At 46.4% G+C, this 13,139-nt stretch overlaps 1 protein-coding gene across 6 annotated transcripts in view; it reads left to right on the top strand.

Annotated features, from left to right (window-relative positions):
* Positions 1–2,285: 2,285 nt before the first annotated feature.
* The window catches only part of LOC119465905 (ADP-ribosylation factor GTPase-activating protein 1), a 60,270-nt gene continuing 49,416 nt past the window's right edge, over positions 2,286–13,139 (top strand). For 5 of the 6 annotated variants that reach the window (XM_037726378.2, XM_037726377.2, XM_049657291.1 and 2 more), the window contains exons 1-7: positions 2,286–2,390; positions 6,445–6,533; positions 7,547–7,656; positions 7,998–8,169; positions 9,808–9,989; positions 12,340–12,423; positions 12,625–12,739. In XM_037726378.2, the coding sequence (XP_037582306.1) occupies positions 6,474–6,533; positions 7,547–7,656; positions 7,998–8,169; positions 9,808–9,989; positions 12,340–12,423; positions 12,625–12,739 (723 nt within the window). In that variant the 5' untranslated portion in view covers positions 2,286–2,390; positions 6,445–6,473. Of the gene's footprint in view, positions 2,391–4,254; positions 4,469–6,444; positions 6,534–7,546; positions 7,657–7,997; positions 8,170–9,807; positions 9,990–12,339; positions 12,424–12,624; positions 12,740–13,139 lie in introns of those variants that run through there. The other variant, XM_049657290.1, reaches the window with a different exon arrangement.

The following is a 13,139-nucleotide window of genomic DNA, read 5'->3' as shown; positions in this document are numbered from 1 at the left end:
CAGTAGTGATTATTAGTGCTGGTCAGTCATCATTGGCAACAGCTTATATTTAATCTCCAGTGCAGAACAGACTCCAATTAACCGTGTCTCTATTGCATCAAACATCTCCATTCTTAGCCTCCAAACTTGTTATTGTCATCACACCACCTAGTTCTCTGTTGTCCTCAAGTACATTTCCCTTCCCTTGTCACGCAGTCATTTCAGCAGCAGTAATTCAATCAGTCTATCACTCTAATATTGAAGCAGTTATCTGCCCTACACATTATATAATTAAATCATGTCCAAGTTCATGTCAATTCCATCTATTCTCAGCTAGAATATCAGCTGCCCTCATTCTATTTTTGTTCCATACTCTTAAACTCGTTCTTGTTTCTTAAACTTACACCTACCATTTTCCATTCCATCACTCATTGTGTGGTTCTCAATTTCTCCTCAAGCTTCTTTGTTATTCTCCAATAGGTTGGTTCACAATCTATATAGTTTAGCACTGTTCTAATTGCCCTGAATATATACTTTTCTTTTCAAGGATAACGGTAAGGTGCTGTTCATGACTTGAAATTGCTTGTACAGTTAGAACTCCAACCCATTTTTACTCATCTGGAAATATTTTTCTCGTGATCGAGGTTGCCTAGCTGCGACTAAATTTTTTCTGCATAAAGACACCTTTGCACAGCTTCAAGAGATTGACTACCGATCATAAAGTCTTTTTCTCTTGCCAGGATATTGAACGTTAATTTAGTCCATTTTTTGCAAGGTAATTATTAAATTTACCTTCAGACCTTCCTGGTTCAATTCCTTAATCATTTGTTGTAAGTTATTTACAACATTGCGTAAGAGGACAATATGTCATCTATGAACCACCAGGTGCTGCAGCTAACTGCTGACTGATAGTGGTAGCTTGCTGTAGGTAGCACAAAGCTTCATGAGGTCACACTAATGCTGCCTTGAGGTTGCGAAAGAGTTCTGCAGGTGTGAAAGGCCCACTGAGCATGAAAGTTTAGGCTTGACTGATGGATCACCCTTGCAACAACACATCTGTGCGATAAAATCTCAATAGCTGTTGTCATATATGAGAATGGGTTTCTTACATGTACAAAACACAGCAAGGGTCTGTTGCAGTGCTTGGCACATATGATATGGATCATGTATTTACAAATATGTGTCTCCAGTGGCGCACCGACGGGGGGGAGATTCGGGGGTTCTTACCCCCTCCCTGAGGCCGAGTTTGGTGCTCTATCCACGCTATGATTGACATTTCTGAGTTCTCCCACTCCATCAGTTATAATTAAGTGACCTCCTCAGACACTGCCACCACTCACTGCTGCCACGACCATTTAGGTAAGAGCTTCAACGGATGACCACATGCACTGCTCTGCAGACCAGCTTCTTGGCCCTATCAAGCTCTTCAAGACTTTGAGTAAAACGCTGAAGAAATAAACATTGTCATCATCCTTGGTGTCATTATTATTATAATTAATAGGTATTTTATTTGCTGTTGGATTCCTCTAGCTAAAGCAAGGAAATTGCATATTATGCATAGTGCTTGCTTCCTCCCCCCCCCCCCCGCCAAGAGCTCCGTACAGATTTCTTACTTTGCAAAGGTTAGAAGGGAAACATTATTACTGAATATGTGTCCGTATATATTGAAGCTCGGCCAAATGCAATGCTTATATGAAACATGATATGTGAATCAAGCTTGCCATGAGGACACCACATTGATACCTGAATCACTGGACGGGTAAAGTACAGTGCAGATAACAAAATTTCGTGTTTAGAAGAATAGGAGTGTTATGAATGACACATTCCCCTTCCCACTGCCTCTCGACCCTCCTCTTTAATCTGAAACTCAAAATTCGATACGGTGAAAGTGGATAGCAGTGACGATAGATATAAGATGTTGCAGAGCAATGGGCGTCTTTAAAGATACTTAATCGATTAAGAACCTTAATAAATGCTGAATAACTAAAATTTACCCATATATTGGACATTCTGCAGTGACACACACTGACACAAAGGGACAATACTTCAGCAGCCTTGATGCAACAGTTTAGAACCGAGTCCAAATCAATAAATGGGGACGTCTTATCGCAATATTAAGCACGAAAAATATTTAGCGCACACATTGCTGCGCTGAAAGCGCGCACGCTAGCAATCGAAACCGAAACTTAATTCTCATACCTCAGTACAGCGTAATTGTACAAGGCAAGTACATCCTTCAATAAGTATAAGTGTATGTGTAGGTTAAATGTTTTTGAAACTTGTTTACCATTCTTTATATTTATTGTAAAAAAAAACGATTTGCACTACGAAACTAGTGTGATGTTGCCGCAAGTCTCGGCGGCTGCAACAGCCATCCCCCGAGTTGTCCGTGCTGGCACTGCGGCCGTGTTGTAAGTTGAATGTTCTGCTTATCTCTTTATCCTCGACAATTTAATTAGCGTGTTTTCGGAAAACTTGTGTCGCGTGCTGATGGTCCCAACCTCTTGTCCCCTCTCGACTGCCCCCCCATTCGTCCCTGCACCGCTCCCATTCGCCGCGGACGTAAAGTGGACTCGGCAACTGTCTCTCCAAGGGAGGCTACGTCAGGCCTCCCTTCGAGCTGTCGTGGTCATTCAATCGTTTTGGGGCTGGTCTAGTCATTGCGTCTCTGAAGCGGCGTCGCCCACTCTACATCGCCCAACTCTTGGTTCAGCCGGGAGTCATTGTTAGTATCTCGAAGTCCGTCTTTCAGTATGTGTCGTCCGCTGCGGCAAATGTGTACAGCTGAGCTGACAGGTGTAAAAGGCCACCAAGCTATACACGCTCGGACGGTAATCGCTCAAACCCGAGCAGCGGGGTAGCTTCGTTAGGCACCTGCCTCGTTCGTGTCTGGAATTGCTAGTCATTTTGTCACGACTCCGCGGTCAAATACAGCTATTGGTACGGAAGCGCGCTCGTCGTTTTGTCCTTTTCCTCGGAAAAATAAACGGGAGCAACGCGACGTAACGAGCGGCTTCTCCCCTCACCCCCCCCCTTATTAAAACCGCCGTGAGCTCTGGATCGAGACGGACCGGTGAAAGAAAAGCCGTTTCCGGTTGTTTCTCACACGCGCTCTCTGCGAGAGCGGCGACAAGAAAAAGGCAAAAGTGTCGTGGTGTCCGCGTCGCTCGTTCTCGCTTTGAATACCGATATCTTTGGCTGCGCGCCCGATGCGATCGTGTCGCCGTTCGTTTTAATGTGGAAGCCAGTTGGATGCGGGGATTCACTGTTTATCCTTGGCAGTTCCTCGTTTCAGGATGGAAAAAGAGGCCGTGTCGGGCGAATGTGTAGTCCCAGACGTTTCATCACTTTCGATTAAGCTTCAATTCGCCCGATTTCGAAATTGGAGCACATCTTCAGCGCGACCGGTCGCACTGTGACGTCATTTTTCAAGGTTGGGGCTTTTCGTAATCACAGCTTCGCGTGGCCTTTACGAGGACTTAAGACTCTGCTGCCAAGGGAAAATATCACCGGACCGTCCGTAAAGTGTTGTCAAATCTACAGCAGCGAAAATGCTGCTATCGTCCAAGTGAAAAGAGCCGACAAGTTTCACTTCGGTTGAGTTTCGGAACGCGAAGTGCGTCGTGTTCCTGAAAAACTGGCAGACGAAATCGTCCAATTCTCGCTTTGACCAACGTTGCTTTGACTTGTGTACTCGCCACAAACACAAGCGCGGCGTTTTCATTTTAGGAACGGCTGGTCGTTGTCGCTTGCTCTTGAATTGCGACAAAGAGGTGACGAGAGAGAAGAAAAAACGCTTTGTGGCAAAGATACCCTTCGAGTTCGCGGTAACAAAAAAAAAAAAAAAAAAAAAAAGGCAATGTTGATAACTGCCGACTGATAAGTGTGACGCCGTAAATGTCGCGCACGCGATTGTTGTTCTTCCTCCTTTTCTCAACCTTTAGCCGATGTCCTTGCAAATGTGCTAGCACGCGAACGGCACTCGAGATTTCAAACAATGTTCAAGAAAAGTCCGGAACTAGTCGAAGTTGAACACTGGACAAAAAAAAAAAAAAAAGGGGGGGGGGGGGGGGTCATGCGCGAACACGGACGACATAAACGGAAGTGTCATAAAACGCCGTGGCTCGGAGCTCGGTCTGTTCTTGCAATCTTTGTGGGGAAAAAAAGAAAAAAAGAAGAGGGCTTCGTTCGCTCGAAACACAGATGCGGCGAATCGCTAGTGACGTATTCGTCGCCGCCGTTTTTATGGTGGTGACGTTGATGCCTCCGGCTGTGTTCGTGCTGTGTCTCTGGCTGTTTACTTTCTTTCCCTTCGCGCGGCCGCAACGCCCAACCTGCCACCTTTTGCGGCAGCCGCCGCCCTCTGTTGTTGTACCGGGTGGAATTTCTCGTGCGTGCCCCGTCATCTTCCAGTGCGTCCCCAAATGTCTGCCATGACCTGTCAGCCACAAGGGGCTTGCCTAATGGATACGGATTTTGTAGTGTTGGCGTACGTGGTGCAGAATTCTGCGCGCTGGTTTATCCTGTTGTGCTCATGGTGTCGCTCTGGTGCGGAGATTATAAATTGTGCAGCGAAAAAGCACTTTTGATACACCCAAGGAGAAAATGCCGCAGTGCTTGCGGGCAACTGTCTGGTGACCTTTTTGGTTCGTGGCAGTGACTGACAGCTCTCTTCACCACGGTTGATGACCTTGCCTTTAAACCATGACCCCCGAATAATGTCATTATTTGAGCATTATGCCAGGTTGGGCAACATGGCATGTCAACCTACAAGATGCTTAGCTTGCAGTTAAACCAGCTGGAATTTCTAGTGCATGCCCTGTCATTTTCCAATGCGTCCTCGACATCTGCCTTGACCTGTCAGGCCGCCAGGAGGGGCTTCTTAATGGATCCTGCCTTTATAATGTCGTCACATGGGCTACAACACTCGGCTCGCTTGTTCCTTCTGTTGCATTCTAGTGTCGCTCTGGTGTAGTAATTATAAATAGTGCAGCGAGAAACTTTTGGTATGCTCAGAAAATAAAGAATACCGAAGAGCTTGCGGGTTACAGTCTAGTGACCTTTTGGCTCGCGGCAGTGAATGCCACTGAGCTCTCTTTCAACACGGTCGATGACCCTGAATAGTGTCATTGCCGCTCCTTTGAGCATTGTGCCAGATTGAGCAATGTTGCGGGCCAATCTACCAGATGTTTAACTTGCAGGTGCGCATGGCAATAAATGCTAGCACAGATGTGAAATGTGTTTCCAAGTGTTCTGCATACTGCAGGGTTTCCATTTGCATACTCTACGTGCAGCCACCTGTTGCAGTCTGCTATGCTGCAAGGCTGATGGAACACATGTAAATGTATAACATCTTGAAGGGGCAGCACGAAAACGAATAAGACAAAAAGCAGGAAAGAGAAAGGGCGGCGCTGTGCTGTGTCTTTGCGGCTTTTTGTCTATTCTTATACAAAGGCAAATGTCTTAAGCCAGAAGTTACAAATTCGTGTCAGGCTGCATGCATATTGCATAGCTCCTTGTAGGCCATCCTGGGGTATGTTTTGTGCTGAGTGGGGAAGGGGTTTAAAAGGACACTAAATATAAAAATTATTTCTTCTCTACCAGTAAATTACCCTTCCACAATGCCAAAAAAAAACAAAAAAAAAAAAAAACAACCCCATTCGTACTGCTAGAAGATGCTTGATAAGGCGGAAAAAATTTAAAACGCAAAAGTCCGGTGATGACACCACCTTCAAGTCCCCCCCCCCAGCTCACTGGACGTCATGGATTTTTGACAGCGTACTGCTAGGGCCCAGTTAATTCCTTAGTGGTAAATATTGAATACATTGAGTTTTAAAGGAGCCAGAAACTGAATATGGCAAGCTATGCGAGCCAGCATGGCCCAAATATGAAAAAAATACTTTGAAATCTGTGACTTCACACTGATGTACTACCGTTGTAGTTTCGGTGCGAAATTAACAAAAAAATAAAACTTTGAGCTTCATTTTTCTCTTATAATATTTGACCTATTATGAAATTAACGGCAATGGAATTTTTGAAGAATAGTATCAGTCCAAAGTGACTTATTGTTTTGCTTTAGTGTCCATTCTGATGTGTGACAAAATTCACTGAGTTTGAGGATGGAATACGTAAAGGTAGTGTAAATTACATGCAAATGAGCCGCATGTAGATTATCTGGGCATGTGCACGAGACCTTTGCTTTTAGCTTTGGTTCAAGCTCCGGCTATATATCAGGTACCTTTTCTTAAGTAACCATTTGCCTTGTTTTCTGTAATCTACTGTACTTGCTGTTCTTCCTTATTATCAATGTTAATTCACCTTTTTTGTTCTTTGCAGCAACTTCATTAAATAGCACTTTTGCTCTGTTAGCCTCTTTATTTGTTCACACATTCCCTTTCTTCCTTTTCTTTCTGGAAGCTACGCGAGTTGCTTTGTTTTAACTGCTTTTGCCTGTTGTCTTCACAGGCAGCTAGTCCCCACAGAGGTAGACCACCATGGCTAGTCCACGAACGAGAAGGGTCTTACAAGACCTGAAGCCTCGAGATTCAAACAATGTGAGTCACTGCGTCTTTTGTTTTCACCTCTTTGTGTGCCTTGGATCCACGCACCTGCCAACTCTCCTGTGTTTTTTGTATTGTTTACGAATTTGGACTTCGTTTCGCGAATCTTGTGTCAAGCTTTACAAAAAATAAGTTCTGTTCGTGAATAAGTTTTGCTTGTCTGTTCTCGAAGTTTCCATTGGTACCCTTCGGAAGAAGGTACTAGCATTTTCCATGTTTATACAGGCAAGTTCTTGAAGCAGGCGAAATTGGCAACGCCAAACTCGCTGATAAGTTAATTGTGATCTTTCAGTGTGTTGTTTGTCAGTGTTTTCTGTGCCAAGTTTGTTAGTGCTTGTCTGCTGTGTCTAAAGGTAAATTATCAGTAATAAATGGCTTATGTATTCCTGAAAAGCATGTGTTCATGGCTAAAAAAATGTGTGCTATCACCCCCCCCCCCCTTCCTCTGCTTGCTTTACTTTTTGGTGTTGTGCCCACAGGGTTTTATGAATTTTAATTGAACAGACTTGCGGACAGGCTTGCAGACGATGTGCGCCATTCTTTGTAGGCCTCACTTTGCGAATTTTGTAAGCAGTTCAGGTATCTCTATTCGATGGGACTCAGTCTGGAGTAGGAAACTTTTGTGATAGTGGCACTTGGGACAATGAGATAACTCTATTTATAGCACAAAAGGGCACGCAGCACGACAGAGGAGATAAAGACACAGTGAATAAACAATCAATTCTTAGTAGCGCTGTGTCTTCGTTGTCTCTGTTGTCCTCTAGTGTTTCAAGAGCTCTGCATGTAACTACGTAGCAAAGATGTAATAGTGAAACATGGAAGTGTTTCAAAAGTGCTGTCTGCCTAAAATGTTTCAGCATTTCTGCTTCTCCGGTTACTGCTTCTCCAAATGTCTCGCACGTTCCTACCTAATTGTAACCGCTTCATATCGCAGAGCTTGCTTTGTCAGTGGGACCTTTATCTCATCTCGCCTTTTCCCTGCTCCCTCTGTCACTGTTTGCATGCAGAAATGCTTCGAGTGTGGAGCGCACAACCCACAGTGGGTCAGTGTCACCTATGGCATTTGGATCTGCCTGGAATGCTCTGGAAAGCACCGGGGTCTGGGCGTACACCTCAGGTGAGCCACCACGACTTTGTTGTCCTCGCTGATGTTAAAGTAGTGCTGGCACATATTTTCAATGTTGTAGAGATTCTACCGCACACTTTTGCATGTCTGAAAGGATCACACTTTAGCCAGGACGAATTGTGAAATGTTTGCTGAGGTATTTTGATATTACTAAAGTTTGTCTTGAAATACCAGACCCTGCTGGTGTCATTGACATTATTGTGACATCGTGACAGAAAGCCAGCTTTGGTAACGTACTTGGAACTCTTGTAGACACCCTTGTGTACCTTGGACTGCAGTTCTAGAAACACCAATTAACAGAAGAGGGCCCCGTTTCTTTCTGTTACACGCAGTTTCGTGCGGTCCATCACGATGGACAAGTGGAAAGACCTGGAACTGGAGAAGATGCGCGTGGGCGGCAACGACAAGGCGCGTCGCTTCCTTGAGGCCCAGCTGGACTGGGATCCCACCGCGCCCCTGGCCCAGCGCTATGACTCCAAGGCTGCTGCGCTCTACAGGGACAAGGTGCGGCTCCTTGGGTGAAATGAGTCGTATTCTCTGCAGCGTGATTGGCTATCCCACGTAGCGCAACACGTTTGGAAGCAGCACTGTTGAGTGGCAGCGTAAAATTTGCAGTGTCCTTACTCTGTGACCTTTCTCCACTTCACATGAGCATTCTTGAATGTGTCATTTGGAGCAGTGAGGGTAAGCACATGCGTGCAGATCGTCCTCCTGTCTGAACATCGTCTGCTAGGCTATATCTATCAGTCCACTACTCCTGTTTATCAGCTAATCTATCGCTTGTAAGCCCTTACTGTAACCACTGCGTGCGCTCGAGAGCCACGGCAGACGACAAACGTAGCAGATGCATGTGCAAAGCATGTGTTGTGGTCGTCACCTGATATTGCTGATTGCCTGAAACAGCTCCAAATGCCACATTCAAGAATGCTCATGTGAAGTGGGGAAAGGTCATTGCACATTGTAAGGACATGCAAGAAGAGCTCAAATGCAAGTAAAGGAGTTCGACAGGCCAGGATTCCACGGAGCACACTTGCCAGTGATGGAAAATGCCAATGCCTACGTCAGGCAAGCAATTACTGAATGGGTTTGGTGCTGTTTTCAACTTCTGTGCTTGCCTGTGGCTTAAAGACAATGTTTCCTTGGTGACTGTGCACATTCACTATATTTTGACTGTTACATTTGTTTTATAAAAAATGTGGCTTCATTTTGAGTGTACAGGTACCTTTCGTGGACATTGCTGTACAGCTCTCAAAATTTGAATATTGAAGTGCAATGAGTGTCGACTGAGAGTTCAGAGCCGCATTACCGAGCACACCCTTAAAGTAGCGATGGTAGGCCTGCCGACACGGAGTGCATTTTCTTTTCAGAGAATCGTCTGCTAGGCCATTCCATTCAGCTTGGCATAGCCCCTGCTGCTTACCCATTTTCAAAGCAAGCAAGAATGCATAGACATGCATTTGAGTGAGCACAGCGTAGCTCCCGTCTGCTGCGTTTGTCATCTGCCGTGGTTCCCGGGCGCACACAGTTGTTACAGTAAGGATTTACAAGCGATAGGTTAGCTGATAAATGGGAGTAGTGGACTGATCGGTATAGCCTAGCAGACGATGTTCAGGCAGGAGGACGATCTGCACGCATGCGCTTACCTTCACTGCTTTCACAGATCCTTTTTGAGTCACAGTGCTGACTGTCGTGCTAGTCGATACTCCTATGAAGTTATTAAAAACTTGGATGGCTGTGCTTCCTTAGTTTGTTGTACTTAAGGAAGCCTTCTTTCTTGTCATTGAAGATAAAAGCTACTGCTGGCCAGTTTCATTTTAGAGGATAGCTCACTGGAACAGTTTTTCAACTCGTTATATTTCTTTTATGATCACTGACGATCTGCCTTTTTTTTGGTGTAGCTTCTTGCTTAGCCTCACTTACGTGTGTAATGCCCCTGTCTGGCTTTGTTAAATTGCTAGCCCTCTCTATTGTAAACACCATTGTTATTGACTCTAAACCTCGGTATTTCACTTGTGCTTGGGCCAAAACATTGGCCTGAGAGTCTTCGGTAAACAAATGTAGCAACCTCTCCTGTTCTGGTTGTTCTGCTCCCGTACCGCCCTGCTCGGAGATGTGCTCTGACCACACGTGGTCTGCATGCAGATTGCAACAGAGGCCCAGGGCAAGACTTGGTCAGCCGAGACGTCATCTGGACGGCACCACGTGACACGCACGTTCCCCAAAAGCAGCTCGGGTCCCGACCTTAAGCAGAGCTTCGGCACGGGGTCGTCGCGCTTTGATGACTCGGGCAGTCGGCCCGAGGACTGGAGTGGAAGCTACCAGAGGTGGGTTGAGGGGCGTGCTTGATGTGCTTGACAGATGAAATGATAGGGCACTGACTGAAATGTCAGTCAGTGCAGTACATTGTTATATCATGCCTTCTCCTGTCATTACGCTGTATTTCTCCTGAACAAGAAACAACCTGCCTGAATCACTACTCAATCCCTTCATAGTGTTAAATTGACACCAAATGAAAGAATACCGGTGAAGACTGATGAAGTAATAATTCTAAGCTTTATTATCATTAGCATCGCAGTAACGGGTTGAATATTGGAACAGGAAATAAAGGTCAATATTCCATTTCTTCAATTTCGCTATTTGCGCCTAAACCACCACAGTGCCGGTACATCTAGTGCGATGTCATGGATTTCGAAGTATCTTTTCTGTATTCGGGTTGTTGTGGCTCATCAAACGTTCTCGAAACTTGCCATGTTCAGTCTCTGGCCCTTTAGCTTATAATTATTAGCGGTTACGTTATAGACCACTTATAACGTAACCGCTTATAATGCAGGACCGGATATAGTACGGTCTTTTCAGACTCTCATTAATTTTCCCATAGCACTCCATGTATACACATGTATCACTTATAGTGCAGTTGCGGGAAGCGAAATACCGGTTACAGTACGGCTGTCTGCGAGTACGGAAGTCACCGGAGACGCGAACGCTTCCCTCAAACGGGCACCCCAAAGAGTGCTCGAGGAAGAAAGAAAGACGAAGTGGAGGAGAAGGGCACATGGTGCAAACAAACAGCCAGTGAGGCTGAAACCAAAATCTTCAGTGCGAGTCATGAAATATCGGTGGGCATAGCGAGCGAGGGCCGCGAAACTGCCAACGCCATCCATCACTCGCTTCATGGTAGCGGCAGTAAACGAAACTTCAGGGAGCGGGCGGCACCAGCACAGTACGGCAAAGGGCGCACGCGGAGACCGTGGAATATGAGGGAGGGAGGATGGCGGCAGGATAAGCGGGTTTCGCCTCGGCAACTCCACCACTTCGGTGGCTCCCCTCGCCCTCCCTCGTAGCTCCCCCACTTTCGACTGTCACTGTGCGCGCTCTCCGCCTTGCAGGCGCCGCCGCTCCAGCTGGCCCGGCGCCAGCTCCCCGAACTTTCGTTTTCTGCAGGTATTGGGAAGCGGGCGTTTGTCAGCGTGGGCAGTTTCGTTGGCCAGTCTGGGACAGGCTGCTTCCCTCTGCGCCGTAGCCGCAGCGTGCAAGGTCAACACGTTACTAGAAAGTAGAGGAAGCATAAAGGAGAAAGAAGGGTTCACTGCCATTTTCTACGCGTGGCTACGGTACCGTGGCTGAGACGTCGGCACGTACACGCTTGTTCCGGCGCAACGCAGAATCAGCGACCTTGCCATTTGAGAGAGGGTGAAATTTCCGCCGCATTTTTTTTCTTTCTTTCTTTTTTGTTTTGTTCGCGCGTGACATTGAGGGGTCTCTCCTAAGCATTAAGAAATGTAGTAACCGGAAGATTGTACGATCCAAAGCCACTAAAAAATATAAAAGACCCAACTATGGCGGTGCCGGAGCAATGCCGGTCGGAGGCGCCGCCACATAATTTGGTTCAAATTAACGAGATTCGACTCTAAATTGAATGCAAACGTTCTAGCCGCATTCCTCGACTGTCGCATACGCATGGCCGCTCGGTGCTCGTTGCATACGAGCTGGCTTGTTGGCGCCCCTCGGGTTGCGCTCGTGCTCGTGTTCGGCATGCGCTCCTGCCACTGCTTCGCATTCGTCGTTGTCGTCTTCCACAGCAGGCTGCATTGCCGCTCATCATTCCAGTGTAGAATTTCACTTCTCTTCTATCATCGTAATGGGAAGGCCGTGTTTACGGGGGTATGAGCCATTCATTGTCTTATGTAATGGACAGATTTAATTTTGAAGTAATTTAATTTCGAAGGATCGCAAGTGGCAATGACGGGCGAATGCTGCTAACCACGCCGCCGAGCAAACTTGAGACATCGAACGCAAGCTACAATGGCGAACTGCAGGCATACCGTCAGTGACGTCATTCTCTTTGTCGCAGCCGAACGTGTGTGTAACCTCATTAAGAAACACAAAGGTATAACCAATACTTGAGAAATGCTTTAATGAACCTTCAGGACTAACCCAGTGATAAACACCGGGGCCGCACATTTCAGCTTCGCTATTTAACTATCTGTACGGAGTGCTTGGGTGGTGATTTTTTTGTTTGTGTTCTCATTGATGTTCTTTTAACAAACACTAAAGGGAATGGAAGAAATGGCCTGCAGTAGCATTTGACTCAATGTCATAACTTTTGTACAAGAAATTGCTCTGCCCCTGGCTTCTCCAGCTGATGTCCCGTGACCCCACTGTTATTTCGTGCAGCTACAACTTCAACTCGGAGCAGATAGCCTCGCACAGGGATGACTTCTTTTCCCGGGTCCAAGCAAAGAATGCCACACGGCCAGAGTGAGTCAGCGACTTTCTCACTTGCAAAAGAAATGTGTCCTTTGGGCCTCAGGCATTTTAAATTCATAACGTTGATTGGGCTGGACTACCTTGTGCTTGTCCTAAAACTGGAATTTCAGGGGCATTCTGAGACCACAGTGTTGATGTGGCAGGGCTAGCTGATGCTTGAACTGAAGTTGAGACTGCCATCTGCATATGCAGTGACTTGCCACCCAGCCAAGGTGGACGCTACAGCGGGTTCGGCAACACGGTCTCAGAGCCACCACGCAGCCAGTCGCAGGAGTTATTTGACGGTGCCTGGTCATCCTTCAGCACGGTGAGTGTCTGAGTACTTCGTTTGTTGGCACAGTGGTCCAGTTGGATGGAACATGTTGGTGGCAGGCAGGTTTTCTTTTAAGGGAGTCAGCTGTTGTTTCAGGACATTTGCCGTTGCCTCGTGCTGAAATTTGTGTGCTTACCACGAGAAAAATAACCCAGCTTAGGGGGGGGACTTGTAATTTTTTTATTATCATTATTGTGTTCTCTGGTGTATAAATTGGAAAAACTTTTTTTTTTTTTTTCGGAAAAACTGCCGTCAAAATTGGATTGGAGGCTATGGCCACGTGAAGCACGCTGGGTTGACCTCCTCTGCCACTTATCGCTACGGGTTCTGTGTGCGCTATCGAGGTACCGGGTTCTTCTCGTGATCGAGTTCTTGAGCGCCGTGCGAGGACGGA

This window comes from Dermacentor silvarum, chromosome 10, assembly GCF_013339745.2.
Source record: "Dermacentor silvarum isolate Dsil-2018 chromosome 10, BIME_Dsil_1.4, whole genome shotgun sequence".
In the NCBI taxonomy this organism is placed as follows: Eukaryota; Metazoa; Arthropoda; class Arachnida; order Ixodida; family Ixodidae; genus Dermacentor; species Dermacentor silvarum.
The sequence above is the reverse complement of the archived record's forward strand: the minus strand, read 5'-3'. Positions and strand labels throughout refer to the sequence as shown.